The sequence below is a fragment of the Nyctereutes procyonoides genome, unplaced genomic scaffold (assembly GCF_905146905.1).
Source record: "Nyctereutes procyonoides isolate TBG_1078 unplaced genomic scaffold, NYPRO_anot_genome, whole genome shotgun sequence".
In the NCBI taxonomy this organism is placed as follows: domain Eukaryota; kingdom Metazoa; phylum Chordata; class Mammalia; order Carnivora; family Canidae; genus Nyctereutes; species Nyctereutes procyonoides.
Window position 1 is genome coordinate 38,351,860 of NW_026575049.1, and position 20,465 is coordinate 38,372,324.

At 44.4% G+C, this 20,465-nt stretch overlaps 1 protein-coding gene across 1 annotated transcript; it reads right to left on the reverse strand.

The window, feature by feature from the left end:
• Positions 1-10,343: 10,343 nt before the first annotated feature.
• Positions 10,344-20,245, reverse strand: ECRG4 (ECRG4 augurin precursor). Its single transcript, XM_055328636.1, has 4 exons — positions 20,032-20,245; positions 15,851-15,898; positions 13,704-13,861; positions 10,344-10,657 (listed from the first exon to the last, which is right to left on the reverse strand). Exons 1-4 carry the CDS (start codon positions 20,108-20,110, stop codon positions 10,502-10,504), a joined length of 441 nt encoding a protein of 146 aa, XP_055184611.1. The 5' UTR covers positions 20,111-20,245; the 3' UTR covers positions 10,344-10,501.
• Positions 20,246-20,465: the final 220 nt, after the last annotated feature.

The window sequence follows — 20,465 nt, forward strand, 5'->3', positions numbered from 1 at the left end:
CAGTGAAAATATCCTTTAGAAATGGAGGGGAAAGCATTCCTTCCTCTCTTATGAAGGAAAACTATGAAAGTTTTAACAGCTGACTCATGCTAAAAGCATGACTAAAGTAAAATTATTTAAACAAAAAGGAAATGATAAAAGGTGGAACCATGGAGTATCAGGAAGGAAGAAACATGGAAAGAGCAAAAATATGGGTATATGTAATAGGTTTTCTTTCTCTTAAGTTTTCTGAATTATGTTTGTTTATTGAAGCAAAAATTTTAACACTCTTGTGGCTTTCAATGCATTTAAAGAAAGCAACTGTATATAAATGTTGGAGGATAAAACGTTTCCATATTACACTCAAACTGGTAAAAGCTGATACCAGTAGGTTTTGAGAAGTCATGTGTATATATAATGTAAGATCTAGAGTGGCCACTGAAAGTTATACAGAGACATACCCCAATGTGCAAATAGAATTGTAAAACAAACCCACAAGAAAGTGGGGAAAAGGAAACAAAACACAACAAACAGAAAACAAGAAATAAAGGCAAAGCCTTAACATTGATAATTATATAATTACATTAAGTGTAAGTGGCCAATGACACCAATTAGGAGACATCAAGAGAATGTAGGAAACAGTAGGTACAATTTTGTACATAAATTTGACAACTTAGATGAACTAGACCAATTCCTGGAAAACCCCAAACTAACACAATTTATTCAATATGAAATGCATAATTTGAATAATTACATAAAATTCATAATAACCTCCTAAAATACCTCCGGCCTAGAAGGTTTCACTGGAAAATCCTACCAAATGTTTGAAGAATTCACATCAATTCTAGAATTCACATCAATCTCTTCCAAAAACTAGAAGAGGAAGGAACACTTCCCAATTATTTATGAGGCAGTGTTACCCTGCCATCAGAACCAGGAAAAGATAGTACAAAAAAAGAACTATAGACCAATATCCCTCACAAATATAGGTACAAAATTTTTATTGAATATTTAAGTGCAAAGATTTTAAATGTTAGCAAATTAAATTCAACAACATATAAAAAGAACTATGTACCATGACCAAGTGGAACTTATTCAGGAAAACAAAGCTGGTACCATATTTGAAAACCCTGATCAATATATTATGCTTATAAAGGCGGAAGAAAAAAAAATCCCATGATGATTACATGATGCCAAAAATCCAATGATGTTAAGTATTCCAGCTATATCATGGTCTGATGCCGTGTGCTATCTTTCTGACAAAACTTGAATTTGAAAGATTACTTTTAAATAAAAATTTTAATAAGCATTGAAAAGGATTAAGAATCAGCTAAAAATGGAATTTCATTAATCAAGTATGCATGAAATAAAATTTGTTGAAGGTATATGGAAAAGATATAAGTGAAGGTGATAACACCTGATTTTCCTATTTTAAAGGTGATGGTGAGGTTGCAGTGATACAATATAGGAATGTGAGGAGGAAATGAAGATAATTGTGTTTATACTTCCCACTATAGAACCATGACTGAGTCAACTGGCCAGCTGGAAAGGTCATGGATGGACAATTAATCAAAATCACCACTCTTAGTTTCTTTTTTTTTTTTTTTAAGATTTTATTTATTTATTCATAGAGACGCAGAGAGAGAGAGAGGCAGAGACACAGAGGGAGAAGCAGGCACCACGCAGAGAGCCTGACATGGGACTCGATCCAGGGTCTACAGGATCATTCCCTGGGCTGCAGGCAGCGCTAAACTGCTGCACCACCGGGGCTGCCCATCACTCCTAGTTTCACAGATCAAATGGCAGGAGAAAAATTTACCTGTTCTCAGAACAATTTAAGGACACTTTGTCAGCGTTTCTATCAGCATTTGGGCTTCTTTGGTATTGGATGCTTATTTACAATGTTCTATTTCACATTTCCTGGTTTATTTGCACAAAGTTTGTTTCTCAGCAAAGAAGGAAAAGGAACTGGAAATCAGGAATAGGATGAGAGATCTAAATTTAAAACAAAAAACTAGCCATGAATTACATCCAGTGCATACACACATCCTTTGTAACAGTCGACTCCACACATTTTGTTCAGAATTACTGCATCTGCATCTTCCACTGCTTCTCCACCTCTTTTTAATGCTGATGGTCACTGCAGTAGCACCTCTTGGTGTTTCTGTCCTCTCCCCAGGCCGTCTTATGTTAGGTAGGGTGGGTATTTATTTACATGAAAAGAAATGGACTTTCGAGGAAAAGACACAGCTTTTATAAATCCAGATTTCCTGGATATATTTGCTTTTCCCTCCAATTACTACAATATGTTGTAGAAGCAGAGTAGATCACATACTACTAGAAAAGTAGTAACAAGACTTCCTTGAAAGTTTATTTAGTGGTCTGAGCCTGAATGGGGTGTATTTCTTTTAGTTCTAACTTTTCTACTGTTATCTAGTCTTTCCTATGCTCCTTTTGTATATACGCTATTAGTTTTACGAGAGAAGGAAGTTTAGTCAAGAGTTTCAGAGGAATCAGGTGCTAGATCTCACAAGGGCTCAGCAGGGATGGAAAAGTGAGTCAGTGTTGTAGAAGAATCACCACTGGATATCCCATTATCTCAAACTTTAAGAAACTAATCTTCAAGTGCAGAATTTTCAATAAACAGTCTTCACAAAGTGTTCACTCACCCTTCACAAACACTTAACTTTGTGAAGCAACCCATTCCATGTTTGGAATTTTGAGCTAAAATTGGGTTCTGGTTGTGCCCTTGGGGCTCTCCAAGAACAAGACAAAGACTTTTTTCTCCTAATAGCCCTTCAGATGTTTGAAAATGAGCAGTCTGGTCACTCCAGGCATCTCATCTACAACATAGATTCCTGATCATCCTCCCCCCTGATGCCCTCTACTCAGTCTTTAAAAAGATGGGGTGGGGTGGGGGTGGATAGCAATGTCTGGGCACAGGCCATCCTTCCATTTTTATTCTTTTTATCTTTTTAAAATGGCAATTTTTGCCCTTTGTTGAAGCTTTATATGAAAATAGTTGGTTTAAAAAAAAAAGAAAGAAAGTAGTTGGTTTATAAAATCCTGGAGAGTAAATCTGATCCATAAAAGAAGACAGTATTTCTTTATCTTAACAGGGACATTTAGAGAATTAGGTGGTATGATGTGGAAAGCACTTGATCAAGGGCCTCTGACCCACCCAGACTGGCCTCAACTTCTCACCAAGTTCTCACCCTTGGTCACCTGAGCTTCTGCTCAGAAGGCAGCTGGCTGTAAGTGCAATAGTTAAATGAGGAAAAAGTTAGTTATTTCCGGTCTGAGTCCAGGTTCAGGAAACTATAGGCCTATGAGATACACTTTGGAGGGAGGAGGTGGACACTGCCATGGGTAAATAGGGGTAGAGACAAGAATAAGCTAAATTAGGTGGCCCTTATCCTGGGGAAGAAGGAGAGGGATTACCCCATATGGGAAGGACCCCCAAATCTGGGTTATAATTCCTATTCTGTTCCTTAACTCACTTTGTATTTTAGGAGGTGTCTATCGTCCAACACTTACGGCTGTTTTCCTCATTTGTAAAAATGAGACTAGATCAACTTCTCCTTTCCAGAATGTGGTCAGGCTCCATCCAGCCCACATGGAAGAGCAATTACTCTGATGGGCTCTGTGCTAGGCTCTGGGAATTCAGTGATTAGCAAAAGATAATCATGCTCTCTTTCTGGAGATTACAGTGCAACAGAGAAAGAAGTCTGTCAGATACTGGTCCACATGATAACTTTCTCTCAGGAAATGCTAAATCACAGCACTATAGCACAGCCTGTGTGAGGAAGTGGACTTGGAAGAACCAGGGAGGGGGAAATGACAACACTGAACCCTGAAAAAATCTGGGAGTTAACTAGGCAAAGAAGGAGAGAGAACCTTCCAGAGGAGGGAGTAGATGGCATGCTAAAGGGATTGAATGATTGGAGTGGCTGAATCACAGAGCAAGACAGGAGAAGGCTAATGGGAGAGGCAGGGGCTAGACCTCTTACGACTCCACATGTATTTTCACCTTTAATCTAAGAAAATCAGGAACTTTCACTCTGAATATACTGTAGGATTTGGACTGGAAATCCCTTTTAATAGAGTTTCATGAACTTGAATGGGGAAAATATATTAAATTTTGTTACTATCCCTTTACTAGCCTTTTCTTTAATTATAAACAACAAACTGCAGTAGTCTTAGCTCTTACTTGGGATTTTGTCATGCGTACAAATCAGATATGCCATCACATTATACTTGTGATGAATATCTCAAAATACTTTCACTACTGTGAAATTACCATGATTGTGTACCTGTCACCAGATTTTGTTACTTAAAGCACGAGGAAACACACTTATTGCTATATCACAAATTTGTCTTTTAAAATGTTGGTAACTTTATCCTATAATTGGTTTCACTCGTAATCCTATATATTTTACATATTAAAAAGCATTATGCTTCAAAGAGATTCCTAAACACATGAAAAAAGTGAAGAATATCTGATTTGAAGTAAATGACCAAACAGGAGTTCTATTTCTAGTAGCATGTCAGATTAGATAACCTGAGTAAATCTCCAATAAGGGCAAATAAAATGCTGAATATAATTTATAAAATCTTTCTAGATGTATCTCTTAAATGATACAAAATAAGGAATCCACTTGTATGGATAAATAAATAAACCCACCACACTGAAGAAGGCAGTGAGGATACTTTCTTTCAAACAGCTGGGTAGGAGTGAGTGGGCTGGTGGGGAGAGAGCATCTATGAGAATCTTAACCTCAAGGTGTCCCTGTGTAGTCTATAAATCCACATGTGGAGAATTTAATCTACAGTGGTCCCAGCTTGGTAAGACTTCCCCTCCCCTTGCCCCTCCACTCAAGGACACTAGTAAAGGCAAATGCAAGTGCCCCGTGGAAGAATTCAGTTTAAGTCGGGTATCAAATGTTCTCAACCAAATAAAGCTCTAAAGAAAATGGGCAGGAATTAGATGTTACATAAAATCAAGATGACATCATGGGTGAAAAACAATGAATGCAAGGCAGGTGGTAACAGATCCACAAAGACTTCTTCAGATACTGGAGACAGCAAACAATATAAAAGAAGTTTAATACATTTAAAGAAATAAAAAGTTGAAAATCTGAGCAGATAACCAGAGACATAGATAACATATATTTGAAAAAGAAAGGTAAAACATAATTGAAGTTTATATATTTGAATAACATTTTTTGAAGAGATAATAGAATGGAGAGGAAGCAATATTCAAAGAAGTAATGCGGAGAATTGTCCAAATTTGTTGAAAGACACTGACCCCCAGATTAAGAAAGTCAACAAACCCCAAATAATGTAAATATAGATGTATATATATATTTATTTATAGCATATATATATATATATATATATATACTTAGCTGTAGGAGATAGCAGACAAGTAGGTTACAAAAGACTGTTGGAGGGACAGTGTCACGCACAGAGAAGTGATAGATGAATAGCAAAATTCTTAATGTCAACAGTGGAAACCATAAGACAGAATCATCCTCAAAGTGCTGAGTAAACAACCAAAAATTCTGTACAAAGTGAAACAAGGGAAAGTGCCGAACTGGACAGTTTCCCACCAAATGACCCTCAGTAAATGGATTCTGAAGGATGTAATTCCATCCAAAGGAAAATGACTGCAGGTGTGCCGTCTGAGCTGCAAGGAGAAATAGTGAACCAAGGTAGCTATGTGATATCTAAACAAACTAATGACTATATATGAAACAAAGATAAACTGTTGGGAGAATAAATCAGGCTAGACTTAAAATGCCAAGTTCCAACTGCTCAGAAGTTGAGAAAGGAGACTGAAGAATAAGGTTTCCAAGGTCCTTGTGCTGTCCAGAAGAAGGCCATGACTACTGAGTGCCTGTCGTGTTGTCAAATAGGCATTAAATAGAGCAAACGATAATAGAATAGACCCAGTGTATGCCTTCAAAAGAAGTTAAGGGAGAAGAATAAACCAAAGAAAACCAAGCAGTCCAAAGGAAGGTAAGAAAAGAAGAACAGGGGGAACAGAATAGGTGAAACGGAATGAGTCAAAAGTTCAAAATATGAAGCACCTGGGTGGTTCAGTCAGTTAAGCCTCTATCTCTTGGAGCAGGATCTCAGGGTTGTGAGGTCGAGCCCCAGGTTAGGCTTTGCATTCAGCACAGAGTCTGCTTAAGATCCTCTCTCTTCCTCTCCCTTTGCCTCTCCCCCCACCTTGTGCTATAAATAAATAAGTAAATAAATAAATAAATAAATAAATAAATATCTTTCCAAAGAGTTCAAAATGTGATGTTAGAAATAAAATGAAATTGTTAATCACAATTAGTTTAAGTGGGCTAAATTCTCCCATTAAGATCTTAATAGTTATGCCATATTTTAAACACAAAATAAATTTCTGCTATGTACTCTTTACAAAAGACACACATAAAGAACACAGAAAAAAGGCTAAACTATGGAAAAGATACACCAGGCAGTTAGATATACCAGGCAAATATAGTTATATTGATATCAAAGGAGAATTCAGGCAAAATGCATTACTGGTAATAATAAATTTGCTACATAATGATCAATGATTCCTCTGACCAGGAAGATGCATTGATTTTAAATTTGTGTATACCCTGTAAATTTGTGTATAGCCTCGAATGACACCAGACTGAGAGAATTAAAGGAGAAACTTGTCAAAATTCCATCATCATAGTAGATTTTAACACATTTGGCAGTAATTAGTAGATCAAACAAAAGAAACAGAAAGAAAATAGAAAAATCAAGCTTGAACTAATGGACTTGACTGCATCTGATGTCTGGAAAAGACACAGTCCTTTTGAGCACACATGGAACACTTGCTGGGGCCGACACACAGGTACATAAAGCTGACCTCAGTATAGTTCAAAGGACCAGGATCTGACTCTAGTTGGGTTTTTAAAAAATCTTTATTAAAAAAATGTTTTTACCACAATGCAATTAAGTTTGAAAACAAAGCCAACACAATAATTTAAAAAACCCATTCACTTGGAAATTTAATAACACGTGTAATAAACTTAAGGGTCAGAGGAGAAAATATAATTGAAATGCGATGATTTCATCATCTTAACTTTTCGCCTCAAACTCATAGGATACAGTTCTTGGAAGGAAACAATATTAAAAGCCTTCAAAAAATAAGAAGGCTCAAAATAAAGCTAAGATCTAATATAAATCAAAGACCCACAGACGTAAAAGGAAGGAAATTAAGAGAACAGAAATTCATGAAACAGAGAAACATACAAAAGAACAGATCAACAAAGCAAAATCTTCAAGTTTGAAAAGATGATTCACTTTTTTTTAAAGACCTGAGTGGAATGGAATGGGAAAAAAAAATAAAACCACAGATGCTACAGTGAAAACATGTAAGAGGATATCAAGAACAACACTTTAGAAATTTTTTAAAAAGATTTTATTTATTTATTTGATAGAGAGCAGAAGTAGGGGAGAGGGGAGCAGGAGAGGGAGAAGAAGGCTCCCCACCGAGCAGGGAGCTCAACACGGGGCTCGATCCCAGGACCCTAAGATCATGACCTGAGCCAAGGCAGAGGCTTAACTGACTGAGCAATTCAGTTGCCCTATACTTTAAATTTTGATAGAATGAATGACTACCTAGAAAGATAGAATTTAGCAAAACAGATCAGGAAGAAACACAAAATCAGAATAATTCTTTACCTATAAAAGAAATGCAGTTGATAGGAAACTATTACCACAAAGAAAACACTGCATTCAAACGGCTTTATCCGAATGCTACCAAACAGGGAACAGAGCATTCCATTCCTACACCGAATAGAAAAGAAAACCTCTCATTTTAAGAGGCCAGAATAACCGTGATATCTAAATGGATAAAAACAACCAGAAAAAAACACGAAAGCCAACCCTCTCATGAGCATGTGTACAGGAATTCTGAACACATCCAACCAGATAAGTAAAAGCAATCATGATCAGGTTATGTTTCACTCCAGGGATTCAATTAATAAATATTAGAATTTTGTTAATAGATTAACAAAGAAATGTGGTATCATCTCAACAGATAAGGAAAACAGAATCTGACATCCATACATGACATCTAAAACATTTCTTAGCATATTTTTTAAGCCAGCAGGATAAATAGAAAAATCCATTTCCTTAACTTGAAAAATTTCCTTAATTTGACAAAAGACATCAACAAAAATCATCCAGCAAACATACTGTATGGAGGAACACAGCAAGATCGAGAACAAAACTAAGATGCCCTCTCCATCACCTCTCCCTCCCTCCTCTTTAATTTTGCTGGGGCTTGAGCTAGCCCAATAGTAGGCAAGAAAAAGAAACACATTTAAAGGGTGAGAATGTGGGGCAGCCCGGTGGCTCAGCGCTTTAGCGCCACCTTCAGCCCAGGGCCTGATCCTGGAGACCCAGGATCAAATCCCATGTCGGGCTCCCTGTGTGGAGCCTGTTTCTCCCTCGGCCTCTCTCATTCTCTCATTCTCTCTCTTCTCTCTCTCTCTCTCTCTCTCTCTCTCTCTCTCTTAAATAAATAAAATCTTAAAAAAATAAAAATAAAGGGTGAGAATGTAAAATCGGACAGCCACTGTGAAACACATGGATGGCAGTTCCTCAAAAGAATTAAACAATTGCCATATCCAGTAATTCTACTTCTGGACACCTACCCAAAAGAATTGAAAGCAGGGACATGAAGAGGTAGGTGCACACCCATGTTCATAGCATTATGCACAGGAGAAAAAAAAGGGGAGAAGTAACCCAAGTGTCCATTGACAGATGAATGGATAAATAACATGCCATACAAACGCCCATTGGAATATTATTCATCCTTCAAAGGAGGGAAATTTTTTTAAAGATTTTATTTATTTATCATGAGAGGCACAGAGAGAAACAGGCAGAGACACAGGCAGAGGAAGAAGCAGGTTCCCTGCAGGGAGCCTGATGCAGGATTTGATCCCAGGATCCCGGGATCACACCCTGAGCTGAAGGCAAATGCTCAACCACCAAGCCACCAGGCGTCCCCAAAGGAGAGAAATTCTGACACGAACTACAACATTGTTGAATCTTGAGGACATTACACTAAGTGAAATAAGCCAGACACAAAAAAGTACTGTATGGTTCCACTTAAATGAGGTACCAGCGTAGTCCTGCTCATAGAGACTGACAGTGGAGGTGGCTGCCAGGAGCTGGGAGGAAGGGCTGTCGGGGCTAGATTTTCAGTTAGGGAAGATGAAAAAGTTCTGGAAATGGATGGTGGTGATGGGCACAGTAATGTGAAAGCACTCAATGCCACTGAACTACACTACACCTAAAAATGGTAAATTGTATGGTATGAATACTTTGTGAAAATTCTTAAAAGTTGTAAGGATTCTAAAGGAAGAAACAAAATTACCTTTAGAGGCAGATGTTACGAGTGTCCATAAACATCACTCTCCTGAAGCCACTACTTCCTACTAAGCCGGCTCTTTTTTTTTTTAATTACTCATGATTTGTGAATGGAGATGTATTTCAGGGACTATAAACAAAATCACCATTTTTCTGAGAAAGAACAAAAAGTTTCCATCAGACTGTCAGAGGGGTCTGTGACCCACAAGAGTGTAAGACCATTTTGAGTGCTCCCCAACCTCCGCCACAGCTCTGTGGGCATCGCACAGGCTGTGACCTGACTCCCTCCATCAGCAATGCCTCATGACCTCCTCTTAACCCCCTCTGCCCCCCACCCTTCCTTCCTCCCTCCCTCTCCTCACACCCACCCCACTTTTCTCTTTCATCCACTCAGGTTGTTTAAAGACTACGTAAAGTGTGTTCTTAAATATTTCTTGAATTCATTGGCGAAGCTTTAATTCTTTTAAGAGAAGTGAGGCCTTGAATTCACCCAAGCTTCAGCTTTTTCCTTATTACCCTTCATTTCCTGCATGATCGACTTAAACAGGCCCAGCGCGAGCTCAGGGCCTGGGGCCCAGCAAGGGCTCCAACACCTGTGGGATGATTAGAATACTCCAAGCCGTGTTCTGTGACCTTAAATAACTTCTGACCAGATTCTCTCGCTGGCTTCCTACCTTGCGTTTAGCAGGGGCAGAATTTTAACCAACCGAAGACCCCTGCTCAGTGCCATGGCCTGCCCCGGCGCGGGGGGGGGGGGGGGCGGGCAGTGGCGGGGATCCCGGCAGGGTAGGGGTAGCAGAGAGCTGCCTCTTGGATGAGGCTCCGACTCTGACAAAATCCAGGGAATGAAAACTGTGGCCAGCCTGCTTCCCAACCGACTGAATTCTGAGACTTCTGTTTTTAACAAACTGCTTTTATTTCTATTTTTTAATGAAATGCGATGTTAGGCACTTGCATGAAATATCAAAGGCATTTATATTGTTTAACTCTTCCTTCCTGGCTGCAGAAAGGGGGTAGGAAAGATCTGCTGGAGTAAAGCCCAGCGGAAGCCACGTGGTGCAAGGCAGCCCAGTGGGTCACCTCCGCGGCTGGGGCGCCGAGGGCCGAGGGGTGGTCAGTAGTCATCGTAGTTGACGCTGGCTCCGTGCCTGAAGCTGTAGGGGCTCTGGGGACCGATGGCGGCGTCCTCGTCATAGTGACGCTGGTAGTAATCATAGTCGTGCCCATTCCGATCTCTGTTCAGCCAGTAAGTGATGTCATCTTCAAATTTCTGGAGAAAAATTGAAAAGCAGAGAACAGATTTAAGGACATGCACCCCCCGCCCCCAGACCACATCTCATCTCTCACTTTTCTCTGTGACGGCTTTTCTTCAACCATGAACAACTCTTACCAAGAACCACTTGGCTTGATAGCTTGGAGGTCAGCAGACAGCTGAAGAGAGCTGGTAAAAGCTGTTGCCCTCAGGGCAGGGCCCATCCGAGCCCCTGTAAACATTTGCCCTTTGAGTTCTTAATGTACCCAACACTTTGATATTTTTCTCTTTTTTGGGGAAATAAAATGGACATCTCCCAAAGATCGCAATAACTTGGCCTGCCCCCTGGGCACGGTACACCTCTTCTTGCACACATCTTGCAGACATTGCCTTCTCTCCCCTCCCCGTCCTGTCGCCTGGCCCCTCAAGTGCATGGTGTAGATGCTCCATAAGTTAAATCAGCCACTGTCCTGGCACGTTTCAGCCGCACGACCTTGCAACGATGACCTTTTATACCCATGGTGTTGTTCGAGCGTGCATGGCTGCACTTCTTCATTCCACAAACACTGATTAAATGGGCCCAGCCCGTCAGCTCTGTGCTTGGCACTGAAGGGCCACCCGAAGTAGGACACAGTCCCTGCCTTCATGAAGCTGACAGCTGCTGAGAGTCACATGAAAAGAGACAGTGGCAGTGAGCAGGGATAAAAGGGAAGGGGGAGAATTGAATCGAGTGAGAAGCAAAGAAGGATTTTCAGCTTTACAGCCGGGGTAACAGGTCTTTGCCGTCTGTGCCTCTCTTAAAAGAAAGACTAATTCTTTGTCGGTAGTGAAGGCACAGGATGAACGTAGATGGGCACTTGCACACGACTCTGCCGACGACTTGGTTCGAGGTTTGGCATGAGGCCGAAAAGGTGGGGACAAGAGAAGGATGACCTAGGGAGCTTGCAGGGTACCTACAAGTTTGGGTCCAATTTTTCTCAAAGTGCGCCCAGTGCACCCCTGCATCCAAATCTCTTGGATGCTATGAAGTGCACGTTCTCAGGCACCCGTCCACACTGCCTGGATGGAATTTTCCGGTGGTTGGGTCTCAGGAATGTATTTAATAAGACTGCCGGGTACCATGAGTATTTGGGCACTCCCTGAGGCCAGAAGGCCTGGCCGCGCCCACGATGCTGTTCTCTGTGGCCACCCACTTCAGGTGAACCCTGGGTCAGCCTGTGCCACACTGGTGAGCACAGTCTGCCCCTCCTCTGTTTGCTGAACCCCAGGGGCTCTGGCCTCTGCTCAGCCCTCCTTCTGCCTCAGCCAGGAAAGTGAGAATGTTTGCTTTCCTCACAACATTGCAGCAAATCATCTTGCTCCTTGGTTCTTGGCATTTTATAATCTTGTTTGAAGTTTTGGCAAAACTCAGACCTTGAAATGTCAAGGGTTTCAAGAAGTTAAAAAATTGTTCTATGGGCACAGAAATAACACAGACTTATATTTTATAAATCGATACGTGGGAGTGTGACAGAGTCGAGGGGGGGATCGTAACTCCATTGCCAAAGACAACCACAACTGACACTTTGGCGTATTTCCTTCTAGTCTCTTCTGTGAATATTTAGTTATAATCCTCACCTTATTCTCACCTTGTCACCAGTCATTATTTTAGCCATTTCCATGCTACACTTTTAATGCCCATTTTCAAGGACTGCATCAAAGAAATACAAATTACTACAAATGACATACCATTTTCATGTTCAAGCAAGTACTTATTTTTTATTTTTTTTAATTTTCAATGAGAATTCAAGGTGGTGCCGAAGATGCCAGAAGACTGGTGCTCTCACACGTGACTGCTGGGAATGTGCAATCTGACAAGCCTAAAGACCTGCGAGTGATTCTGCCTTTTGCCTCAACAACTCCACTGGGAAGAACACAACACCAAGTATGAAACAAACTACACACGAATATGCGAGTCATAGCACCTGCCTTCTGGGTGGTTATGACCATAAGTGAATTCATACAAGTGCTTAGATGATTCCTGCCTGGCACGGAGTCTAGATGTAGGTGTTTAGCTTTTTGCACAGGAAGATAATTAGGGAATAGCCAATATACCCAATGGTTGGGAATGGGAAGGAAATTATAATCCAGTTACATGACTGCACTTTATGCAGCCATTAAAAATGAGGCTTCTAAAGAGTTTAATTTTTTTTCCATCTATTGAAACGTCTTATACATCCTTGATGCACAGTATGAATCTTGGGCCATTTAGAAAAGCATTTCCAGCTGTCCCTGCTGGGAGATGCTGCCCCTCATCTGCCCCCACCCCCCTGGGGCATGGGGTGGTGGGCTGAGTGTTCTCCAGGCCGCCGAGCCTCCAGGAGAGCGCTCCGCTAGCGCCGCCCTGCCGGGCACTCTGTACACTGGCTTCTGTGCCAGCTTGCTCTGCTGCTGCCTCACCTGTACCTCCCCGCTGGGAGTCTGTCACTGTAAACACTCTTTTTCCTTGACTTGGCGAAGACATCCATTCACCTCCCTGCCTGGATCCATGAACAGAACAACTTTCCCTGCAAATGCATTGCCAGATTTTCCCGAAAACATCTGCAAAGACCCATCTCTGTTAAAAAGTCACTTTTCATCTCTTCCCATTGTCCACAGGGGTCTTTGCATCGATCTTGTTGTTTCTGACACATAGGGGAGGTAAGGCTGCACATTTTTTTGGGGGGGAAGTTATGAGTTATTTTAAAGACACCCAGGCAAAACTATGCAGATACATTACATCGGATTCTGGGATGAATTTAAGTCCCTGCCATTTTGGACGATGACTTTTCTGGAATCCCGCTTCCCAATCGTGTTGGAAGAGATTCCCATTTGTTTGTGGTGTGATGAAAAATTCCAGCTGATATCCCTATATCCTGATGGAAATGTTATCCGGTGCCTGGGTAGCACCTGGCATACAATGGGGGCTCATGCTTTGGAGTGTGTTACGAAGGCTAATTTTCTGTGCCCTGTTTCCCCACTAAGCTGCTGTCCCCACCACACTGCCCTGAAGGGAGCCAGGCCTCCAGGAGGCGGGAATACCCACCGCTTCGTCGAAACCCATATAGAGGAACTGCTGATACCACTGCTGGACCTCTGGCCGAGTCCGGTCCCACAGCTGTCGCTTCTGGCGCTTCAGGCCGCTCAAGAATTCTTTGGCCTTGCTCTCGCCCACTGCCACGTTAGTCTTAGCTGGAGCAGGTGCTGAAATGATCAATTCCCCAACCCCCAAGGTAGAAGGAATGATTTCTTTTCTTATGGGGTGAGTCACTAAGATCTATCCCAGACCCCAAGCCCACCCTGCAAGAGATGGCTTTGATTCTGAAGTTCATTCTTACATCACATGGGATAAAATACAGCTGCCTGTCACTGGACTCCATGCCCCTTGGCAGTAAGTTCTCCATTTGGGTGCAGCCCTATAAAGGGGCACAGGCCAGCCCCCAACTTCAAAGGTACGAGGGAGAGGCAAAATTTTAGCCCATCCTCTGCAGCTACTCACCAGGCCTAGACCCCAGGTCTCAGGCAGGGGCTGGCGGTTTACCCCTTAGGTGTTTAGGAAACAACTATCCAGTTGTATGGCCACACAAGTGGATACTCCTTATATGTGTGAGCATGAAGATGTCGTACTTGCTCAGGAGACCAGGAAGAAAAGAGAATGAAAACAATAGCTCTGGGCCCCAGCCCAAACTGGTGGGCTGGTGAGCTCTCAGGCTGGGGAGCTGGGACAGGCCCACCTTGGGCTACCATGTGTGGGCCTCACAGATCATCGACGATTTGACTGAGTCTTGGAGGGTACTGGTATACACGGCTTCTCCCAGCATCTTCCCACTGCGGTCGCAACTGTTTAAAAGTCACCACTTCTGCAGGAAGTGCTCAGGAGAAGGAGCTGTGCCGCTTGGCTTATCCCTGCTCTCCACCCCCTCATCTAGCAAACTGGATTGACAGTCCCCATCTTGGTGTTGTTACGAAGGCTGCATGGACATTGGGAGAGAAGCTCTATGAGTCCCTTGGTCACATGGATAGAGCAGCAGTGGATTTGTTTCCTCACTTCCCGTTCAGTTCAGGGTTTGCTACAACTCTTTGCACATAGTGGGTGCTCAATATGTGTTTCTAGGCTTGAATTGAAAAAAAGCTAAGGATGTGCATCAGGACTCAGGAGTGTCTTGGTGGTCTGTGCTCTCCCACCTCTGACAGGCTGGCCCTTCCAGAGCTTCCATCACCCCAGGTGTCCTGGAGGAGTGTGCTGCCTGGCACGTAGATCAGGGATTGGCCAGGGCCTGGGGAGCGGTTGGAAATGCTAAGGAAGATGCTGGGAGCTCCCTCAGGAGCCCTCTGGCCCTATGAGGGGCCCCAAGTGCTTGGCACCTGAGGAATCTCTGGAGGGGGCTGCAGAGCATGTGACTAGCATGAGGGAGCCCCCGTGGTCAGGGAGCAGACTCCCACCTGCCAGAACCGCTCTTAACTGCGTGGGGGTGGTAGGGTGGGGCCGAGGAGGGACAAACACGGGATCAAAGGCTCACACGAGAAATGTGGTTCCACTCCTGATTTTCAAGAGCTAGACAACTTCTTTATTTTACAGGAAAAGGTGACAGTTCCGAGGGGAGATGGCCTTCACAAGACCTCACAATCGGTCCAACTGATCTACCTGATTCTGGTGAGCCCAGGACTCAGAGTGCCTGGCTCCCAGCCTGCTCTGCTTTAAACATCTTGCCGCTGCCACCACATTCATCATAGGAGTATTTTTTCACAACAGGTGTTGGTAACAAAACAGTTTTTTCTGTGCCACCCTGCCCCAGAGGGCTAATTAGACACAGAACACCAAATAGTGCTAATCCGAGTCTACCTCACTGATGGAGGTTCGATGTTCTCTAGAGGATATGCTCTAAATTCAGATAAAGGGCATCATGGTTCTAACACAGAACATTCGATTAACACAGTAGCACTGTTTCTTTTATTTTGGAGTCCACACCGACAGCTTTCAGGAAAACAATCTTCAAACACTTACTGGCAATAATATTTACCTAATAAAATACCATACACATACCCACAGACGAAGCTCTTCAGATCTGCCAACCTTTCAAGGAGTAAACACCCCCGATTTTCCAAATACAAGACCCCAGTGAGCACACTCAACATGGCCTCTCACTGGGATCCATTAAGAATGTCGCCCTTATCCATGTGGGGTTTGCTTACCTTCCCGCTTCTGAAGCAGCAGCTTGAGTTTATTCCCACTTATGCCACCTAACGGAAAGAAGATAGAAATCAGGTCAGAGTTGCACTGTACACTTTAATTTCCCAAGTGCAAAAATCAGAGCTGGAAAAAAAATCACCACGCGCCCCCTCTCCACTTGGCAACCTGGTGGTATCATGGTTTTCATGTTTGCTACATTCCATGTCGTGCAGGAAAAGCAATTCAGGCTGCCAGTGGTTCATACTGGTGACCATGACCATGGCAGACCAGGGGCGCTAGGATTTGAAATACTCCCTGGGAGAAATGACATTGTTCTTTTAGCCCCTTACATATACATTACGATGAGGCCACCTGTCATGTGTACCTTCCTGCAGACTCTCCCTTTTTTTGTGGTAGAGCAAATGGAATAGTGATCCCCCCAAATTTACATCCACCCAGAACCTCTGAATGTGGACTTATTTGGCAATAGGGCATTTGCAGGTATAATCAAGGATCTCAGTTAACTAACTAAAATGAGGTGATATCACGCTGGCTCTAGAGTGGGCTCTGAATCCGAAGGCTGGGATCTTTGGAGGGAAGGGCGAGGGTACAGAGAAGGTAGCCATGTGAAGACAGAGGTGGGCAGCTATCAAGAACTCATGCTGCCACAAGCCAAGGAATGCACTTTAGCTCTTTAAAAAAATCCAGCCCAGTTTTACAGCTTACCTGGATTATCTTCCCAGTTTGGCATCATTGGTACCATTTGCTGTTATTTATATTCAGTTCTGAAAGTATTTCTAATCAGCCTAAACATCTGAATCGAAAACCTGGCCGGGTAGGACACCCTCCTCCTCCTGGTGAGCAGATGTGAGGATCTGTAGACACCTCTGATCCTTAAGCGCTATACATAGGTGCAAGGCTTATCCGGTGAAGGGGTGTCTAAAGCACCCAGGAGAAAAGCCCGACCTCCCAAATAACGAGCAGAGCATGTTCAGGTGTAAGGAGATGGTCTGGCCCCAGGATGGAGGAAGTGGTGTCCTGTCCACCTTTCACGGCAGGTCTTTAACCTCCCCACCCATGGACAGGCCCTAAGGCCTGTGTTTGCTTCTGCAAAGATACAGTTTCCTGGGAATAGGAGCCATAGTTTTTGCCAGACTTTCAAAAAGTGTCTGGGACCCAGATAAGATTAAGAACCCCTCCTGCTTAAAGAATTGACTATGTAACTGGGGGAAAAAGCCACACGTGTGACCAAAGGCCACAGATTAGCTGCCTGCAGCTGAGCTTTACCTGGAGCTGTGTTTTATGAGTGCACCCAGTGTTTACAAAATCTGAATTTGAATGCTCTGGGCCCAAGTCACTCAGCACACCCCCATGGTCCACAAAGAGCCTATTAGCCTCTGTAGGCATCTGGATTTGAAGGCTACCCAACTGCCTTTAGAGGGGATGTGTCAGCCAGGGAGCATGGCTGGGAAGAATCTCTAGGAGCCAGGGATTTTTTTTTTTTTTTTGGTACATCATACATTTATTACCAACAACCCTCTCAACTCCAAAATTTGGCACAGGGATTAAAAATAAGCATTACTGGTCACTTTCACTAAGAATGCACAAACTTTGTTAAAAATTTACCAAGCCTTCAAATGATTTGGCTACAGATATTTATAATATATACATTTTAAACTACGTTAACTGATACAGTGGAATCTGATCTGAGAAAACGAGTCAGCAAGTTGTTTCCAGAAACACACTTGGGCCATAGATTAGGGGATAAAGTAAGGTTTCCAACACCTAGGCAGCCACCCCAAAGATGGGGTGAGTCACCCCAAAGATGTTCCCCATCAAGCGTACATAAGCAGAGATGAGCCCTTGACGGGGCTCCTGTAGAGAGGATTATTTTATTAGACTGGAGGGAGACTACTCTTAAAGGCTGTACTTCCCATCAAACCTTAAGAGTCAATAAAGAAATCTGTGAATACACTTGCCAAAGCAGACAGATCCATTCCTTGCCACTAATATTAGCGTTCATTAATATCTTAACATTTGTCCATCTTTTAACAACAGCGTGGCACACACAGAATTAAGTATCGTCCACCCATCTGTTTGCCTTCTGTAAAAGCACTTAACATTAAGTGAATGAAATGTGGCCTGATGTTGAAATAGACGCTGGATTCAGGCATTGATGAAGTCGTTGCAGTTTCTCACAGCAAATGTGTCACTGCAGTTCCAGAAATGAAAGCCTCACCAAATCTCAGCTGTACAAAGGAAAGGCTCGGGAAAATCCTAAATTGTGAATTATTAATGTGGCCACTGTGCCAATTACTACCCACTGAAGTATAAATATTAATACATATAATCAGATACCACATTAGTTTGAGGGAAAAAAATGAAAAAATGAAGAGCTGTGAATTTTTTCCTACAGTATGGATTTTTTGGTCCCAACATCATCAGTCACTACTTCTAGATGCTGATAACAGGCACTCTTGAATTTATCTAACCTGACATTAGATCTCCCAGCAGATGCAGAATTGCAAGATATCCCTTTGAAGGTGCTAACTATTAATAAACTGCTCAAGAAGGAGCAATGATCATTTTCCCCATGAAATGTTTTTGGAGGTCATAAAGAGCCACCTGTGGGACTCGGTGTATAAGGATTTTCATTTTATGTCATAAGAACTTTCACACTCCAGCTCAATGATGATACTACTTTACCTGACACTGTTCGCTCTGTTTTTCATATGAGTGAAGTAAGACACAAGTCTGAAAAGGAATGGCTTTGGCAGGTGCTCACTCGCTTTATAAGGATGTGCTTCGGGGATCCCTGGGTGGCGCAGAGGTTTGGTGCCTGATTTGGCCCAGGGCCCGATCCTGGAGACCCGCGATCCTTGTGCATGGAGCCTGCTTCTCCCTCTGCCTATGTCTCTGCCTCTCTCTCTCTCTCTGTGATGACTATCATAAATAAATAAAATTTAAAAATAAATAAAATAAAAAATATAAGGATGTGCTTCTGAGACATCTGGCTGGCTCAGCGGTTGAGCGTCTGCCTTCGCTCAGGGCGTGACCCCGGAGTCCCAGGATGGAGTCCCACATCGGCCTCACTGCATGGAGCCTGCTTCTCCCTCCGCCTGTCTCTGCCTTTCTCTCTGTGTCTCTCATGAATAAATAAATAAAATCTTAAAAGAAAAAAAAAAGGATGTGCTTCTGAAAATGGGGGGAACGAAGTAGGAGAGGTGGGTCAATCACATAATTGATTAGCCTCCCCTGTGGTTGTAATTTAGAAGGAGAGCAATTCTCTCCAGTGGAACAGGTCCCCTGCTATTGGGGCGACCTGGAGCTTTGGCCTCAGGACTCCTAGAGGTGGGCTTCCTCCCTCTCTTCCACCTGGAGTTTTCTTTTCCACACCTGTTTTGAATAAGCAAGCACAGAAGCCAAGCTATGAAGGGTGTCTCCCAGTCATTAGCCCCCTACTCTGCAGGGGCAGAGCACCAGTCTCACGCGTTGGGCGAGTATTCGGTGCCTTCCAGTAAGTCCCCTTAGCAGGAGACCCGGGATCACCCTAGGCCCCTCGGAGTTGTGAACGGTGACCCTACAAGTGGAAGGCAGCGTTGGCAGGCCAGAACCCTAAGGCGGGGTCTGTGGACTCCGGGTTCAGACGCCTGCACCAAACTGCTTCATTTGGGGGGATCTGTACGAATACGCTCATTTTATAGGGAAGGAACCTGGAATTTTCAACCGATTCTCTGAGGACTCCAGGAAGCACAGAAGGTGAAGCGCTTCTCCTTTAGGAGCACTTCCCCGGGCGGGAGGGGAGGCCTGGGAACGGCGCGGCGGACCTGGAACTTGAGTCGGTTGGGGAGCGCCGGGCCTGCAAGAGCCTCCGCAACGCGGCGCTCGGGGCTCCCCCCAGGGCTGGCGCGCCCCCCGCCGCCGCTCGCGTTACCCCCGCCCCCGCCCCTTAGGTTCGGTCCCAAACACTTCTTGCCGCCCCCCGCTTCCCACCGTGACCCTCACTCTTTCCCAAGGTGACCACGCGTGCCGGAGCCTGCCCCTGCCCCTGGTCCTCCGAGTGCGGGGCAAGCGCGCCACCCCCACCTGTGCGCGGGCCACACCCAACACCCTGTCCCCCGGGCACTGGCCCAGGCTCGCCCGGGTCCCTCCGCCGTGGCCGGTGTCGGATCTCCCTCCCGCGCCCCGCCGCCGCCCCGCTTACCCGGGCCCAGGCACAGCAGCAGGAGCAGCGCCAGCGCGGTCAGGGCCAGGACGGCGGGCCGCGCGGAGGAGGCGGCCATGGCTGCGGCGGGGGCCGGAGGGACAGCGCGCACCCGCAGCCGCCGCGGGAGGACTGGGCGCGGGGACCGGGACTGGGCGCGGGGACCGAGACGGGGGCGCGGGCCGGCGGGTGGTGCGTCCCTCCTCCCGGCCGGGGCGGGACCTGCCCGGGGCGCCGCCCCTCGGCTCCGAGGCCGCGGAGGGCGGCCGGGCCGGGGAAGGGGGGCGCGACGGGCTCCGGGCCCCGGGCCCCGGCTGGGGGTGCTGCCCCGCCCCCGCCCCCGCCTGCGCGTCCACCGCGGCCTTTGGAATTTCCCTAATACCCGCGCTGCGCCTCGGGGTGCTTTTGGCGGTGCTGCGTTTTGTGCGGTTTTG